The 19089-nt window shown below is 42.5% G+C and overlaps 1 protein-coding gene across 2 annotated transcripts in view; it reads right to left on the bottom strand.

Annotated features, from left to right (window-relative positions):
- GRID1 (glutamate ionotropic receptor delta type subunit 1) overlaps window positions 1-19089 on the bottom strand; it is a 655245-nt gene that overhangs the window by 114633 nt on the left and 521523 nt on the right. The window contains exons 9-10 of one of the 2 annotated variants that reach the window (XM_057735455.1): window positions 2411-2512; window positions 766-963 (exon numbers count right to left, since the gene is read on the bottom strand). The exons of the other annotated variant lie outside the window; for it this stretch is intronic. Coding sequence (XP_057591438.1) covers window positions 766-963; window positions 2411-2512 — 300 coding nt within the window. The remainder of the gene's footprint in view (window positions 1-765; window positions 964-2410; window positions 2513-19089) is intronic. 2 annotated transcript variants of the gene reach the window in all.

Here is a 19089-nt window from a genome sequence, read left to right as displayed (position 1 = left end):
GTACTCAAAGGTCACTGGAGGTGAAGCAGTCAAAGCACTGGAAGCCCGGGGTTGTCCGTAGGGATGTCAGAAACATCGATTGATGGCAACAGCAACACTGGAGAGGGAGGGCCTGAGCGGATCCAGCAATGTAAATGGTTGTCAGGAGATGACCTAGAGGTCATAGGATGGCAGGGGCAAGGATGGGGACACAGCGAATTAGCCTCATGCCATGAGTCTAAATGAGGCCCCAGGTTGTTGTACAGGAAGGAGGAAGAGTAATGATTTGAAATTAATCTGAGGCGCTGGGGAATGCCTTATCACTTATACATAGCAATGCAGACACACCCACACATTCACACACACATGCATGTGCACACACACGATATACACACCCACTTGCGGGCCATGACGAAGAGAATAAGCACACACCAGACCCCCGCTGCCGCCCCAAGAGAACTGGGTTCCTATTGCAGCCCAGATGTGGGGGTGGATTTCATGAAGAGTCGATTACAAAACAGGCACAGTGGATAAGTTTCAAAGGAATGAGAGCAGTGGGCACAGAAGGAAAACACAAAATGCCAGGGAATTAGAAACTAAAAGGGCAAAAATGGGTTGAGCAGGGACGAGGGGAGTGGAGGAAAAGAGGTCCTTAGTGTGTGGAGAGTGGTAACTGTGGTCTGACTAACTGGTCCCAAGGTTCCAACTTCATACTGGGCCCAATTTAGATATCACCCCGAGGCAGACTGGGGTGCCCCTCCCCGTGGACCTGCTTTTGGAACCTACCTTGCTGATGAGCTCCCCGATCATCCCGTTCCAGGAGGTGTTATGGAGCTGGTGACCGTACCTGCCATCGGGGGCCTGGTAAATCTCATATTTGAAGCCCAGAGCCTTGGCCAGTGCATCCAGGACATCGATGGAGAACCCTTTGTAGCGCTTGGGCTGTCCAAGGATGTTCTCAGCCACCATCACAAAAGGCTCTTCCTGAGGACAACAGAATGAATGTTCTTCAACTAAATCACAGGTTCACCAACACACACCTTTCCAGGGTATTGCTGGAGAGACCGATCCAACGAACCATAATTTCAGAATGTTTGTGGACATATGCATTGTATTTACCCAACTTAGGCCTGGAGTCTGAACCTCTCTGCCCTCTTCTAAAGCAGTTTATGGACACTCAGGATACAGGGCACAGGAAAATCCCTCCAACCAGCATATTGATGGAGGAACTGATTTATTTGTCCTGTGTCATCCCAGACTTGGCCCAGAACCCCATCTCCCAGAATAACATGGCTTGTTTTCATTCCTTTATTTGTGACATTCAGGAATCTGTCCTTTGGAAATGCAATAATTCTTCAGGACCCACATAAAAAATGTGGCTATTTCTCATCCGGGATAATAAATGACAATAAAGCTCTGTGATACTAGACTGAGAGAAGACAGTATTACATCTACCAGATTGTACTAGAAAATGGACGCTGAGTCACAGGACAAAGTTATACAGCAAGTCAAGGACAGGATAGGATTAAACCCACAGTCCAAAAGTCCAATTCCAGGCCATTCATTCCCTTTGTGCTGTGTCACATGTGCTCCTGTAGGGCACGTGGTCATCTGGAAAACACCTCAGGCTTCTCCACCACAATCTTGTGAAACTGAACAAGAATGGGTCTTTTGGCAACAGCCCCAGAGACTACATCTCATTAATTTAATTTTTGGGGGAAATAAGGTATAATGCTTATTCATGGTGTGCATTTGGGGAATGCAGAAATCCTGCTGCCAGAGACTTCTAGAGCCAAGGAGACACCAGTGTTCCTGGGACAGAGGGAAATGTTTGGACCATGTCTGACCAGCTAATAAGAGATAAATCTAAAATGTCTCCTATAGTTCTAAAAAGGTGAAGAAAGAAATGGAAAGGGAGATACTTCTAAGGTAACTTAAAGATGTAAAAGTCTCTGATTCCAGGACAACCATGCAGAGAAATTGCAACAAGTGGTCTCCATTATGAACTTTGTGTCACATGGGCCCATCAGTGGTATTGGGTTCTGGAAGGATGTCCTCCCAGCATCATTCTGGGGACTCTAGCTACCAGCAAAGCTCTCCTAAGGACCACCAGTAGGTCAAGATCATTTACATCCAAGAACAAGTAGAGTCGCTAATGCCCACTCTGGATCTCAGCACTGGACCTGGATTAGTGGTCCGTCTCTAGCACAGCCCCGTGACCTCCCCTGGAGGTCTCAGACGCCGTGGGGCAGAATCTCCAGTCTCACTCTTTCTTCGCTATTCACAGAGTTCTTTGAGTGAAAGGCCTTATGAAAGCTCAAGCTATTATTTAAGAGTCCCTTCTCTCCAAAGCCAGCATTAAGGCAAACAGAGAGAAGCCTCTGACTCAAAGCCAGAGTGGCAGACCTCCCCCATATGCCCATGATCCTACCAAGACAGTCACCACTTTGAGAGTCAGTCCTTGGAGGCGGCTGCCCATGGGCCTCTCCTGCAGGCTGCCATTCAGGCCCTTCTCCGAGTCCCACGTCGCCAGCTGTGAAGGAAGAAGGGAGTGTGAGGGATAGAACGGGCACCTGTGCAAACCTTAGGAATCGACTCCTAAACTGGGCTCCTGAAGCAGGCAGACAGTTGGACAGCAGCCCTTGGAGTTTCCCAGAGACCCAGAGCCAGCTTACAACCTTAGAAAGAATAAAGGTGTGGCAGGTAGAGCTCCTCTTCCTCCAGCAGCTCATCTAGATCTTGAGGACTTGCCTCATCCTTGAAATGAAACCAGTTGGTAGGAACTTGTTTCTGGAATGAACATTTATGTCCAGTTTTATTCTGTCCACCCACTGAGGCCATGTCACTGTGTCTCCCACCAAGTGCCCTCTTTCTTTAATAGTCCTTTGACTTGCCCAGGCCAGAAGATCCTTGAGATAAGCTGCTTCCACCAACAGAGCAGGATAAGGCTCAAAAGTGAAGCAGGTACTTTAAATATATGCAGTTTATTGTATGTCAATTGCATCTCAATAAAAATTCTTAAAAAAAAAAAAAAGTGAAGCAGGTAACAAAGACCCAAGTTTGCAGCTTGTCTTGCACCCTGATGCCAGTTGCAAGCAGGACCAAGAGCTCACTGTCTTCACCTTAGTGCAAACTTCATAATTATCCCTGGGAGGCAGGTAGAGGCCAAGAATATACATGTTCTGGGTCGGCCATATCCTCCCAAGCCTGCAGGATCTGTCCAATAGATGCATCTCTGACAGGCACCCTAAGGTGGTCAAGGAGACCCTATCCTGGCTCAGAAACAACAGGAGACACAGATGCTCTCGGGACTGCTCCCTTTCCCCGCATCCCTGCAGGGCCTGAGCAACAATGATGAACCCTTTGTCCGATCGGTGATTCTCAATCATTAATTAATGAGATGTAAAAAAATACAGATACTGGCCCCATCTAAAGCCAACACAACCAGGATCTCAGTGCGTGGGCATGAGGAATATTAATGCTTCCCCAGCGATCCTTGTTGAAAACCTCTGCTCTTCTAGGTCACTGGGCCTCTGACTTAGCCGCACATTAGAATCTTTTAAGAGGGCTTTTAAAACACACTGATGCCTGGGCCCCACCCCCAGAGATTCTGATTTAATGGGTCAGTAGTGGGCTGGATACGGATCGTTTAGCTCCCCAGGTGACTCTAACACACAGCCGGGACTGGGAACCGCTGCTCCAGATGAAAGCAATGATCTTCAAACCGTGATATGCGCACAAATCACCCAGGGATTTTGCATGCACTTTCTGATTCTGGGGCCCGAGATTACTCCTGTCTAACAAGCTCCCAGGCGCTGCCACTGATCCACGGACCATCAGTCCAGTAGCAAAGGGTTCAAACTCAGACTGTCACTGGCAGCACCTACCCTTCATCAGGGAAAACCCACAAGACCCCTAGTTAGGCTGAGCAAAAGAACTACCCTTATGTGGAAAAGTGCCACCAGGTGCCCTAAAGGAGCTGCCAACAGCGCCACTTAAGGACACTTCCACTCTGCCGGCATTTCCCGTAGCCCTGACATCTACGGCAAGGGCAGCACACTGAGCCTTGACTATAAGGCACAGTTCCAGAATCTGTGGGGCCACTCTACCTGGAAGATACTAGAACCCTGAGGCCTAAAGCAGGAACATCAGAATGAGATATGTGGTTCTAGAACCAGTTTAAAGGAGCCTGGAAACTCCCGCCATCACTTTGGACATGATACAAGCCAAAATACACTTCACCCTAAGTAACAGGATGCCTGGCAGTGATGAGTGAATCATTTAGTTAAGAGCACGGCTGTGTACTCTGAGGAACTCCCCACAGCCACCAAGTTGAAGAGCAAAGTTAAGATCTCTCCAGAGTCCTGTTCAAGGACATCAAAGATGCCACACTCTGGGAACTGGTATAGTGAGAAGGAAACTTCATGGCTATTTCTCCACTGGGTCTCAGGAAATAGCCCTGGAACTCAGAATCAGTTCCTGCAGCTGGATTCAAATACTGGTCAAAGGGAAAAGACAAACTCAGACAAACAGAGTCAAAGTGTTGACTCCCTGCATTCTTTGGACCCTTCGATATCAGACTCAGGGGACTCATGGGTATGTATTGGGGCGGCCTGCATTTCATCCCCATAACTGTTTAGTGCAGGCATTGGGGCTGCTTAACTCTGTGTGTGATCTGCTGCACCCCCTGGGTTGGGTGGTGTTATGGAGGTCTCCTTTACTACCTCAGTGGCTTAGAGTCATAATGGAAGCAATGATGACATATCAGCTCCAGGGACTGAATATTCTGCTCTGCACCAGGACTTGAATTCCTAACAACTGCTGTCCAACCTCCTTGGCACTTGACTCTGCTCCCTTGGCTTGGATGAGCACCTGGAAGGAGGCTCTGCTTGGCATTGATCAACCAGGCTTTATCTGTTTTTCCAATGGGATTGTAATCAGTCATGGGAATGGAGGCAGGAAGAAGCAGTTGGGTAAAGCCCTGTCCTTCTAGGGTTTTCGCTCCTCTGAGAGGAGGGCTCTGTCTCTCCATCCCTGTCCACACCATCCTCTGCTTCTAGCCCACTGCTCAGCTCCAGGCAGCAGCACCTCTGCCGCACAGTATTGCAGCAGGCTCCCCGCTGATCTCATTACCCCCAGCCTCTCTCTCTCACAGCCCTCCTCCATTGTGCTGATATTTATCATAAATAAACTCAAACATGAGCTGTTAATGAAAATTTTCTAATCACTACTTTCTAAAGAATACATCCTAACACTTTTAAACTTGGCCTAAAAGAAAGCCCTTCCTGATGGAGACCCAACCCTGACTGTCAGCTTCAGTACATTCCAGCCCCACCAAATCCCTCACCTTTCTCATGCACTTCATGTTCCCTCCTGACTCTTTCCCTCCGGTTCCTTTCACCTGGAATGCCATTTCTCTTTGGCTGGGTCTGGTAAACTCTTACTCTATTTCTCAAAAAAATAAGCTCTTACTTTAGAGTAGTTTCAGATTCACAAAAACGTCACAGAGGTTGTGCAGAGGCTGTTCATATACCCCACACCCAGTTCCCCTGTTGTTAAGATATTATATTGGGATGATTAGTATGATACAGTATGATTAGTATGATATCCTCCCAACTCATGAAATGTTTAGTTCCATCTCCACCATTGCTACAAAGCTGCAGTAAGAATGACCTTCAGTGCCTTCCATTCTGGACCTAAGTCTATGATTCCACTGTGTTATATGGGTTTCTTCCCCTGTTTCCTGAAATCAAAACCCTGTCTTCATGAACTGTCTAGGGTCTTGGGCTCTTTGATTGGACCTTGCCTTGCTTAGTCCCATCTCAGAGTTTCTAACCTTCCCTTGAATGCCATTTCTCCTCTAGAAGATCAGCTCCCTATTACTGGTATAGATTCTGGGAACTTGGAGGTATTAAATTAGCATCATATGTTTATGAGCCAGTAGATCTATGTTCTAGGTGTGCTTCCACCACTTACCTGAGTGACCTTAGCACATTTTACAGCACAGTACTTAAGTCACAAGAGGCAACAAATATTTTTGAATAAATTTAACTTCACTGAGATTCCATTTTCTTATCTATAAAATGGAATAAAAATACCTTCCCTGCCTACCATGTTGAGGGGCTGTTCAAAGGAGAAAATAGTTTTGAAATAATATGTTATAAAATAAATAATAATCACAAAGTAAAGAATCAAGATATTAAAAGGTATGTACAATGTGATCTTTATGTTTTTTTTTAAAAGGCAGTGGTTAAAATGGGAGAAAATATGTTTAAATGTAATATTTGGATTTATTTTGGTGGTGGAATTATAAATAACCATGATTACTTTTTTATGCTTTCCTATGTTTTTAACAGGTTTTTCATTACTTTCACAAAAAGGAAAATATGCTTTTGATAAAAATAGCTAGCACAGGTGATAAAGCAAAATCCTATCACATGCACTTGTATGATTGAGCGCCGAATGGAAGGAAGCAATCAGAATCGAATTATCTGTCAGTAGGTCAAGGTCAGTCTGAGAGTCAGAACTTAATACATCAGTTCTCTGGCTGCAAGGAGCTACGGCCGAGGTGCCCATCTCCTGGAAGAGGCACATTGCAAGGTCCTCCAGGACAGCATCTCACATTCTAAGATATCTCCAAGATGGTACAGGGCCCCATGAGCCTGTTGGGTTTGGAGACAGGGCAGTGGCTCCTCCTGGGGCCCAGCTCCATGGAGACAGGCAATCTTTCTCCACTAAGAGGCGAGGCATTAAATCCTGTTAGTTACTAGTCAGACCATCCCAAGGCAAAGTCATTTAAATCAAAGTACAACTTCATGAGAGAAAGAAAACAAAAACCTCCAACCTATTATTATTATTATTATTATTATTATTATTATTATTATTATTATTATTTTTTGTCTGAAAGTACTTAGGGCTTAAAGTTTTGGGTGTTTTGGTGTTTTTTTATTTTTTTTATTTTTACTTTTTTGTTTTTAAACATAGACTTCCCTCCCCTTGGCCTTCAGGCATCCTGTACTCTGACAAAGAAAGAAAAAACACTTCAAAGAGAAACCAAAATTCTGCCTTCAAGCACATCAAAGCAACCATGTTCCAGGACCCGGATCCTTCGAGTTGGGCAGGAAAGTTTATTATTCCCTCACATCAGCCTGAAGCCGAGTGCCCTAGGCTGAGTAAATCTCCCTGTTTCCACAAAGCCTTGTGCTCTTGCCCAAATCTTAAGACCAGAGTGGTAAACCATCATTTCTGAGTGAGGCATCCCTCTGAGCACCCAATATGTAAGACCAGAACAGAGAAAAGTCACAATCCTTTTCAAACAAATAAGGCTCAAGTGGAATTTTTTTTTTAATAAAATAAAAGCTCTAAATGGATTCCTAAACTTGGAGTGCATCAAGATAAGGAGAGACTGTGTTATGCCTCCCTCCTGAGGGCGCCTGGGGCTCCCCTCTCAGAATGCTGGAGAAAAAATTTCAGATGATAAAAGCCAAATGAGACTGATAGGCTTGATAAATGGGAAGCCAGAAAAACCTTTCACCCAGAGAAGTCCTGACACTTAGTCATACAGCTGCAGACCATTTCATTTGTACATAAGTGTGTCTACTCTGACTTGCCTCTTGTATTTTGCAGACAGAATTTTGTTTATGGGATTGATGAATTCATGGCCACAGACACCCACTTTTAACAGCTGACCTGTCAAGATCAGTGCCTGAAAAACTAATTTCCAACACTGTTAAATGAAACGAGAATCGCCACTATTGGATAAGACAGCTATGGTTTTCATTCATTGCCGAGAGCTGCTCTTCCCAGACCAGAAGTGTGGATGGAGCCAGAGGTTACAGCACCATCACTACTTGGAAGGAGATATATGGCTTCAAAACCTGATGATGACGAACAACTGTTCAAGAGATCAGCCAATTGGAGAATAAATTTCATAAACCATTGGTTTCAGGAAAATATATTTCCTGAGTCGATCAGGCTGTTCTTCATGTTAGTGTTTGAGTTGTGGGATGTAGGGGTTTGGGACTTTGTGGCCTGTCCTTATTAAATGCAGGACTATTAACCCTAAATGGGACAGGCCTCCTTTGGAAGATTGGGCTTTGTGGTCTGCTGTCTAGTTATAGAGGTGTCGTAAAGTGCCATTCCCTTTTCATGGAGAGGGGGAAGAAGAGAAGAGGCAATCCAACCGCTTTACAGTCCAGAATATGACCAACTTCATACACGGAGACGTGCCAGTTCCTTGGGAGGGAAGGAGGAAGGGAAGAAGGAAGGTAGGTTTGCTTACCCCCAAATCTCATATTTAGCTATATCCAACAAGACAACCGGTCAATAACTTTTATCGTCACATTTTGCAGCTGAGTGAGCAATACTTCGGTGGTAAGTTTGTCTCAACAGAACACTGGAAGCAGAAAGTGAAGTTTTTATGACCATGCCTGTCAGATCTCACAGCCATAGTTGGAGCCCCATCTGAGCTGTATCCTCACCGCTCAGCAGTTGCCATCAGCTGAGTGAAGACATCCACGGCTGGGATACAGGTTTCAGTATGATGGCAATTGGGTTTATCATCGTGTCAGTACATGAGCTTTTCTGAGATAATAAGCCCTCTATTAGCTTTTATTCCTTGGTCCTTTTTTATTGGAAAATAAAACAGTTTGTTGTATGTCTCAAAGAATCAGAGCCTTGGGTGGGGGTGCAGTGAAGGGGGAACCCACATCTATATCAGCTTGAACTGGAGGATTCAGCCAGCACTGATTTCAGTCAAGGAATTGCACATTTTAAACTTTGGCTAAATGCAAGGACAACATGCTTAGACACAAACAGGGCATCTTGGAAGTAGAGTGTAAGCATCTGAGGATAGGATATTAATATTTATAGCCAGGGTTTCCGAAGGAAGGACTACTTTGAGAATTCATTTTGGGAATTCCAGTATATCAGGGCTACTAAGGGCAGACCTTGTAGAGTATGAACCACAGGAGATGACCATCAGATCAGATATATCTACAGAGAAAGGGGCCAGAACCGCTCTTGAGGCTCCAGATATGCTCTATAGGAGAGGGGAGGGGACTGAGAAATGAGATAACTGAAAGTCTCATCCCAGAAGCATTTGCACAGGGAATTAAGCACTTGGTAAAAGTTAGTACTTTTGGAAAACAAGCCCCAGCAGAACTTAGGCTAAATGTCCAAAGGGAAGAGCCCTTAGAAAGTGAAAGAAAAGTGAAACAGGCTGGAGAGAGAACACATATAGGAGCTTCATGAAAAACCTTTAGCAAGGATGAGAGGAAGATACTGCCCCAGTGGTATTACAGCAGAGGACAAGGAAAACTAGAAGTGCCCTTGACCCTGGCAACCAGGTCATTTGTGGTGGAGGCCACAGACAGGCCCAAACTCTACCCTCTCCTTTCTGAAAGTCCCAGGTACACAGCGCTCCCTGGGCCCACACTGACCAACTCCAGTGGTGCCAGCAATGAAATTCTGTCACATTCACAGGGAAGATGGAGGCAGTTCCACTTCTCCTTAAGATACAGAAACAGCAAAATGATGTTGCTCTCATTGTAACAAACAAACAAACAAACAGTCAGAGATCATCAACAAAACTATATTTTAAAAATAATCCTCTGAGAAACCTGTGGTCATAAAACCCTCTGATGAACTGAATTTCAAAGGATGAGAAGTCCCTCCAAGGAGAGACAGCACATAAGAAATATTTTGTCTTTGGCAGAATATGAGACAAAAGAGGTGGTAGTTATATGAGTGGATAAGAAGAAAAAAACTGAAATTTTACCAAATTCTTAAAGGCCATGTGTGGGCCAGCATGACAGTGAGGCTCCCTGGGAGCCCAGACTCAAGGGGGGCCCCAAGGGGATCACACCCACTCATTAACTCTTTCCACCAAGCCTCCACTGGGTGGAGTTTAAAAAAATCAGAGCAGAGCATCCACAAGTTATGGGACAATATCAGATACACGTGTATCCAATACAGGACTTGTGTCTGGTATATGTGAAGAAAACTTACAACTCAATCACAAGAAGGCAAAGTCAATTTTTTAAAATAGAGAAAGAACTTATATTTCCAAAGAATATATATGAATGGATAACATGCATATGAAAACTCAACACCATGAGTTATCAGGGAAATGCAAAACAAGACCACATGGACATCCCGCTATACCTCACTAGAATGGCTGAAATCAAAGGCTAATGTTACTGAGTGCTGGTGAGGATCTGCAATGCAAAAGGTGCAGCCACCTGGAAGACAGTTTGGCAATTTCCTATACAGTTAAACATACACTGAGCATAACTTTCACTTCTAGTTATTTACATAAGGGAAATAAAAACTATGTCCACACAAAGGTCAGGATATGGCTATGCGTAAAAGCTTTATTCATAATAGCCCCAAAGTGGAAACACTCATATGTCAACCCTGGTTACTGGTGAATGGATAAACAAAATGGGGTATATTTATACAGTGGAATACTACTCAGCAATAAAAAGCAACAAGCTACGGACACAGGCAACAGCATGGATGAAGCTCAAAAGCATTACACCAAGGGAAGGAAGCGAGACACAAAAGACCACAGATTTTGTGATACCACTGATATGACTTCCTTGAAAAGGCATTATTTTAGGTGCTGAAGATAGATCAGTGGTGGCCTGGGGCCAGGAATGGGAGGAGGGTATCCAATGCAAAGTGAAAGGAAGGCTATTTGGGGGGTAATGGAAGTGTTCTATATTTTGAGTGTTCTTGTGATTTTACTACCATTTACATTTGCCAGAGCTGATCACACTGTACACCTAAACTGGCAAATTTATTGCAGATAATTGCATCTAAATAAATGTGACTTGTTTTACACACACACACACACACACACACACACACACACACACACACACATCTTGATAATGATTTGGAAAAGGATGGGGCCATGTGCTGGACAGGTGGGCTAGTGGCACTAATCTATCATGTGACCCAACTATGACCTTTTCACAAGGATGGTAAGAGGAGAGGATTCCCAAAATAACATAAAGAGCAGTGTTAGGACACTCATGTAATTGTGCCTGAACTAGCTAGAGCTAAATGGATATCAAGTGACCAAGAAATCATTTATCTATCTAGAAGAATCGAATTCATCTTTATAAAGGTTTAGGAAGAACATAAGGGCAGTTTTACCTTCAGATAGTTCCTTGGTTTGTGGGTTTGTGTGGGAGAAAAAAATAGATTACATAACATTATATACAGTATGATCCAATTTTTTCATGCTTGTTTCATTTTGTGAGATGGTGCACGTGCATGCCTAAGACACAAAAGGGTAGTTGTAAGTGGCTATTTCTGGAATTAGGTAGAGTGATGAGATTGCAAGGAATGTTCATCTCTTGCCCAATACAATCCTGCAATGTTTGAATTATTTTACAGAGAGGAAACATTGCTTCTGTAATCAGAAGAAAAACAATAGGCTATTTTCATTTTGAAGCTGCACTGCAATCTGGCTTATAACTGTAATGTTGATTTCGTATCTCTCTCTAATTGTTTTAGGTGTATTGGTTTTGTCTCGTTAAATAAACCGCAAGTTCTACCAAAGGCAGTCTCTGTAGTGAAACAGCCAGGATGGAATTTGTTTCTCCCATCTGCGTGCTGGAAGACCTCTGGCAAGTTACTTGTATTGGTCATATTCTTATTCTGGTCTCACGTGTGCACATCTGTTACTGGTTATTAATAGGCATTAGTTAGTATTATTGACAATACTTTCTTTTTTCTCCGGTCTTTACTATGCTCAGGTCCATGCTAGCAGCTTAAGAAATTTTTGCTAGTGTGAATTGACTAGAATTAATGGTACTATACATGCTATACATCAGGCTGAAGTCTGACAAGATACCTTCTGACAGCCAGTACTATGAGTCTTTGCACTGAAAAAGGAGCGGGTGTCTCTCATTATACTCTCTCTAAACTCTGGGCTATCTCTTCTCCCTTGAACACTCTCCTTGTCCTTTGTTCTCTGACCCTGAGTCTTCCTTTGAAGATCATTCTAAAGATCCTTCCTTGCACCTTTCACCAAGAGGACATGTCTCCCTTTGGCAATCCCAATACACAGCACTCCAGCCTTGACCCTGTGGAAATGCTTTTCATGATATATTAAAATTCCATGTCTATTATTCACAAATATACTCTATCTCTTTTAAGGCAGGGACTCTCTTTTCTTCATTTCGATTCCCTCAATAACATTTTATGAGAAAAATTAATAAAATTTATCATCCCTTGGGCACTTCTTCATTAACTGGGCTGAAATTTCATGCTTTCCTCAAACTCTAACTCCCAGGATACATCCCATATCTGAAGCTCTGTAAAAGGCTTTCTCACTCACTTCTGATTTATTTATAATGGTTGAAAGTGCTTGGGCTGGATTTCCTCTTTTGCATGATTTTGTTTTGCATACTTACTTTAAGACTTCCAGTCATGGGAAAGTGTTAGAAAAATGAATGATTCAAAAGCCATTTTAAAAATCCACTTTTTATGTCTTTACCTCTAGACTCATTGCACAAAGTGTGGTCCATGGACCAGGACATCACATCACCTGGAAACTTGTTTAAATCAAAGAATCTTGACTCTATCCCATGTCTCCTGAGTCAGTGTCCACATTTTAACAAGATTCCCAGGTTACATGTGGGCACAAAAAATTTGAGAATGCAGTTTCTAGATTACGCCACCATGATTTCTTGCTTAGAATCTTTACGAGCTGTTTTACCTCTCTTTCAATGCCCCTATTCACCTGCTATCTAATCCCCACTCAGCAGCCAGAATGGTCTGTCTTTTCTTTTTTAAATAAAAACTGTTTCATTTCACTCTCCTTAAAATTCTCAAGTGGTTTTCTGTTAAACCTGGATTTAAAAGCATATATCCTATTCATAGCCTATAAGACGTTGCAAGACCTGCCCCAGGCCTGCCCTTTTCAACCTCAACTTCTGCTGTGCTTTCCATCTTCTTCTACCGAAATGCATCACCGTTCAAATACTCTCTCAAGCCAAGATCTTTCCTGCCTTGGGAACTTCGTGTACACTCTTCCCTTTCCTGATAATTCTTATCTTCCTGATAATTCTTATCTCTATCCTTCACATATCATGGTTGGCTCTCCCTCATCTGGCAGGTCTTAACATTTAGCCTCTTGATAAAGTCTTTCCAGCTCACTCTTCCTAAGTACTCAATATTCTTAAGCATGGAACTTTGTTATTTTCTTTATAGCTCTCAAATATTGTAATTGTTAAAATCACCCTTCAAGATTTTTTTGTTTGTTTCTATCTGTTCTACTGTTTGTCTGTTTTGTTCACCACCCTATGCTCAACCGCTGATACACTTCTGGCGTATCGCACGCACTTAAGTATTTGTTGAATAAGCAAATAAATCAATGAACTAGTCCAAGGGGTGAGCAAAGTTTTCCATCAAAGGCCAGGCAGTAAATATTTTAGGCTCCTTGGGCCATATGGTCTCTGCGGTCAACTACTCAGTGAATGTTAATGGCTCGGTTCCAATAAATTTTACTTACAAAACAAATGACAAGCTGGATTTGATTCAAAACCCATAGTTTGCTGATCCTTAATAGTTAATATCTTTATTTCTACTGTTCTTTCTAAAATGTTCACCTCTCCGACTGAACTTTTCAAAACACTACACTTCTTTCAAGATTTAATTTGTCATTTAAAAAAATTGTTTAACTGTCATGCTTTCCAGAAATCCCATTTTATCCCTCCAACCAGAAGTGGCAGATCCTCTCGCATCCTTAAAGCATTCTGCTTGCCCCTTTTTTACGTATCACATTCAGATTTCCCTGACAGTTCCTGCAGCAGATTGTATTTTCTAAAGATGGTTGTGACAATGTTTCCCATCCCACATTCTCTTCTATAATATGACTTCACCACCCCCTACCAAGAAGTGACGTTTAATTCCTTTCTCTCTTAAAATCTGGTCTGAATCTGATACTGCATGTCTTTGAATCTAGGTTGGAAACTTCTGCTTGACTCTTAAGATGATCGCTCTAGGAAAGGAATTTTCAACCTTGACAACATTGACATTTGGGGTGAGATAGTTCTTTGTTGTGGGGCGTGGGAGTGGGAGTGTCTATCCTGTGCATTGTAGGATGTTTACCAGCATCCCTGACCTCTATCAACTAGACACCAGTAGCATCCCTCCCCAAGGGTGACCACCAGAAATACCTCCAGACATTGCCAAATATTCCCACAGGGACAGAATTACCTCCCATTTAGAACCACTTATCTAGGAGATGCCTGCTGCCATGCAAAAAGTTCGGCAGTCCTGAGATTACCATGCTGGAAAAATCACATGTAGGTATTCTAGTCAACAGTCCCAGATGAATCCAGCCTTCCAGACACCTCTGCACTAAACATGTGAGTGAGGCCATCTTAGGCCCTTAAGATCATTCCATCAGACAGCTGAGTACCAGCAAGTGATCTCAGTTAATGTCAAAAGAATCACCAAGCCCTGATCAAATTTCTGATGTGCAGAATACATGAGATATAATAATATTATTGTTTAAAATAGCAAATTTTGGGACATTTGTCATGTAGTAGTAATAACTCGAACAGAATTTGGTACCTGGCAGTATGGTGGCATTACTATAAGGAAAATATAAAATATGTGGAATTGGCTTTGGGACTGTGTAGCAAAAGGAATCTAGAAGGACCTCAAGGAGACTTTTAGTGGAAGAAAAATGGGCCTTGAGGAAGCTGGTTGTGAGAGTTTAAAGGAAAGTAAGGAAAAATATTGGGTTGGCCAAAAAGTTCATTTGGGTTTTCTTTGGGTTTTTCCATAAGATGTTACAGAAAACCCAAACAAAATTTTTGGCCAACCCAATATTACAGGGAGCTAGAAGGAAGAGTACCCTTGTTATATACTGGGAGAAAATTAAGCAAAACTGTCACCTGTAGTAATTTGGAAAATAACAAATCTACTTAATAAACAGATGGATTTGGCTAAGAGAGTGTCCAGCAGAATTTGAAGTGTCTTTTGTTTTCTCTTAGCTGTATACGATAATGTAAACATAGACACATAGACAGTTCACAGATGGACTAAAGAAGGGATTTTGTTTTCAAGCAAAATTTAGAGAAAATATATAGATGCAATGATTTGTTGGATTCAAAAATAAAAACTATTTCTCAACCCGAGCCCCCTCTAGCAGAAAATCCCAAAATAAAAGAGGTCCTTGATGCAAAGAAATCTCATAGGTTACCTGGAAAATATGGACCCATGAGGTCAAGGGTGCAACTGTAAAACCTTCCTTAAGATCGCAGAAATGCTTAAGGTAGTGTCTTGTAGACCTTTCAGAGAAACAAATGGCTTTTTCTACAGTCTGAAAGCTGTGTATCACGGGCCCTCTGTGTTAAACAATAAAGCTTCTAAAACTCCATAGCAGCCCGGTAGGGAGCTCAAGGTAGAGAAGAACCTGTCTCAAATAAATTTGTAGACATAGTTTTCATCTAATGTAGTGAACAACCAATAAACTTTATAAAACACCCGCACAATTGTTTAAAGAATTGTAATGGCAGAAGCACAACCAGGGGACATAAAAGCACAGACTAAATGGGACACAGAAGATGCAAAATGGAAAGAGACTTTTAGATCTCTAAACGTCTATGGGCAGGAAGCAGCTGAGAAAACTATCAAGCTGCAAACAGAGTATGTATATTTCATGGAAAAGTAAGGATGACTCAGAAGGCAGAACTGAGAACTCAAAGGGCTGATCAGACAGAATCATTCCCAGGAAGCAGTAACAGGTCCCAATCAAGATGCTAATAACATGAGCCCAGGTGGATATAAAAATTGTTATGGACCAGCAATCACTATATGCCTCCAGATAGGAGGAGATACCGCCCTCCGCTACGATGGAAATCTGTCTTGCAGTTATCCTATCACCGTCTTACCTTTATGTGTTGAGTGTGGGGAGGTCAGAAAACTTATCTCTTTAGATTGAAGTCTGCAGATAGAGAAGACCTATACTTGGAAAGCTGTATCCAAGACTCTGTACCCAAGGAGCTTCATCCTCACATTGATCTGATTTAGATGAAAGACCCTGGACTTTGAGCCAATGCCACAGTGGAATGAGATTCTGGGGTCCTTGAGGGAAGGAATGAGAGTATTTCTCATTTGGGAGAAGTGTGAGTCACAGTGGCCAGAGGAAAGGCCACAGAAAATTTTATCTTCCATGGGTAAGAACAAAATCATCTATCTCATATGCTCTTCTAGAATGTAGCCTTGCCACTTCCCCATCAACACGTGGAACCTAACTCCTCCTCTTCCCCTTGACTTTTGACTAGTTTCTCTTTGAATTTATAAGTTGTGGTGGAAGTGACACTGATTTCTGAGGCTATATTCTAAGTGATCATGCAACATCCCCTTGGTTCTCTTGTGACACTTGCTCTGTGGGAAGCCAGTCACCCTGTAAGAAATCTAACAGTCCTGAGACAACCATGCTGTATATAGGTTCCCTGAAAGATGGTCTCAGATGAGCTCAGCCTTCCCGCTCCACTGCCGAGGTAGCTGACATATCAGTGAAGTCCTCTTGGACTCTCCAAACCAGCCTATCTGCCAACTGAGTACACCTAAGAGATCTCAGCTGTTGCCACAGGAGCAAAATAATTCCCAGCCAAGCCCTGCTCCATGTCCTGACCTGCAGGATCTGTGAGATATAATAAAATGATTGCTGTTTGAAGCCACTAAATTTTAGGGTAGTTTGCTATGCATCAAAAGTAACAGTTTCCCCTGCATTTGTCCTTGTGCTCATTTTTTTTTTGTTTTTTTGTTTTTGTTTGTTTGTTTGTTTGTTTTTTGGTCATACCACGAGGCTTGTGGGATCCTAGCTGCCTGACCAGGGACTGAATCCGTGGCCATCGCAGTGAAAGCACAGAGTCCTAACCACTGGATTGCCAGGGAATTCCCTCCTTGTGTTCATCTTAAAGGTGTGGGCTTATTCATTTCTCTCTGTATTCTTAAGGTGTCTAAAGTAATGCCTCCCAAACATTAGGTGAACTTTTTTTTACTCTACAAAGCATCATCACACATTACATCTCATTTGAGTGTCCCCAACACTTTGTGAGTTAAGCAGAACAGGAATTAGCATCCTCAATTTTGCCAGTGGAGAAATTGCGGCTCAGAGAAGTAATATGACTTGCTGTGTGTCTACTACATAGTTTAGGGAGGCTATAAACTTAAGACTTCTGAAACCAAGACCACTGGACTTCTCTTGTAAAATCTTCCCTCTGCACATAGTAGGGCCTTAATAAGCATCTCCTTATTTCATAAAGGAAGAAAGAAAGGAGACGTCTCCAAAGCTGCTAATTTCCATGGTGATGGAATCTCTGCCTCCCAGGGCTACCGACAAGGGGCAGAACCCAGACACATTCTTGAGGTCAGCATTCTTCCATTCTCCCAACACTTTATTGACATTCTGGGAACCAGATCATTATTCTGGTGCAATCTGGTAACTTCACAGCCTCAGCCCTGCTTTCTCCTATCCCTTCCTCTTAGCCTCACAATTTAGAGGTCTCTCCAACTGCATAGAAGGCAGATGGGCTCTCATTCCCCTCAGCACCGGAGTCGAACAATTAATATTATCCAGAAAATGTATATAAGAGTGACAATAAGAGAGCTAAAACCTACCCCTGAAAGTGATTGGTTTTTAAAGTAGGAATCAAGAGATTGAGATTTTGAAAGGATTTCATGTTACAGGGGATAGAAGAAGCCTTGAGCTGGCTACAGAGACAGTTTAGGAGGAGAGAGATAGTTCTTCCCATTTCCCATTTTCCCTTTCATAGTCCACAATCAGAAGGGAAATGATATTTGCTTCCTGTCCCAGTGATTCTTCTTTAGATTATACATGTAACTCAGACCCGAAGGTAATCAAATAAAGCATCTTTATTTCTACAACAGTAAAACCAGAAATGATCAGTATACTACTTCCTAAGAGGACTTTGGAGAGGATTCTGCCTCTGATGAGCTTTAAGGTTATGAGCAGGAAAATGAGTCATAGGAATAAAGGGTACCTGGCCATCTTGACTGTGCATCAGAAGGTCAGCATCAGAAAGTATTTACCTCTTTGTGACCTCCAAAGCCCTGGGCTCAAATATTCAGGGGGGACATTTCTAACCGAACTGAAGTAAATGGAATGGAGTAAAATGTTTACATGACTCATTGATTGAGAGACAGTACAGTGTAGTACAATGTAGTAGGGCTGAAAAACTTAACAAATCAAGAGTAAGATTGCCTCAAATATATCATATGACTGTAGCCAATTAATTTGAATATCCTATGTCCCATAGTCATCACCTGAAAATTAGGGGTAACAATTTTTTACATTGACTCTCTCCACTAGTGAAACCGTGCATGAAAAAAGAGGGTTGAGAGCCACAAAATGGAATAAAAAGTTGATGTTGCATTAATAATACTAAAGCAATTATTATCTTTGGCAGAATGAGTTTGCACAGACAAATTTGAACCCTATTTCAGTCACAGGCTAATTATGACCTTGATCAAGCTACTTAATCCTTGTCAGTCTCAAGCCTTGCTTCTTTAAAATAGAGAATATCATAGCATTGATGGTAGGTTGTTTTGAGTTTTAAAATCCACCAATGTTCTGATCACTTTCAAATTTTTCTTCCTAGATCAGGTTTCTTCCCTGGGCCCCAGGTTCCAATGTTCGGGTTCCAACTTAATATCTCCATTTGAATACTTAATAGACAACTCAGAGTCAAACATCTCCAAAACATAACTTTTGATCCCCAAACTCCTGAAATATGCATCATATACTAGTTTTCTATTTTCCTCCCCTCAGTTACAAGCACCATCATCCACTTAGTTGCTTAAGCCAAAGACATCAGGGTTACCTTTGATTTCGCCTCTCACATAAAAGCCATCTGCTTCTGAAACATGTCCTAAAACTGAACAATCTCTGTTGCTGCCTCCCAAGTCCCAGCCAACAGTATCATTTAGATCACTGAAACTGCTTTGTAACTAATACCCCTAATAATACTACTGCCATGCCAGCCTCTTGTGGTTACAGGCAATTACTGTTCATCAAATATCAGTATATTCCCCTAAATTTCTCAGTCTCATTTC

Source organism: Hippopotamus amphibius, chromosome 5, assembly GCF_030028045.1.
Source record: "Hippopotamus amphibius kiboko isolate mHipAmp2 chromosome 5, mHipAmp2.hap2, whole genome shotgun sequence".
NCBI classification, from domain to species: Eukaryota; Metazoa; Chordata; class Mammalia; order Artiodactyla; family Hippopotamidae; genus Hippopotamus; species Hippopotamus amphibius.
Note: the sequence above shows the minus strand (reverse complement) of the source record. Positions and strands in the feature narration are given on the sequence as shown.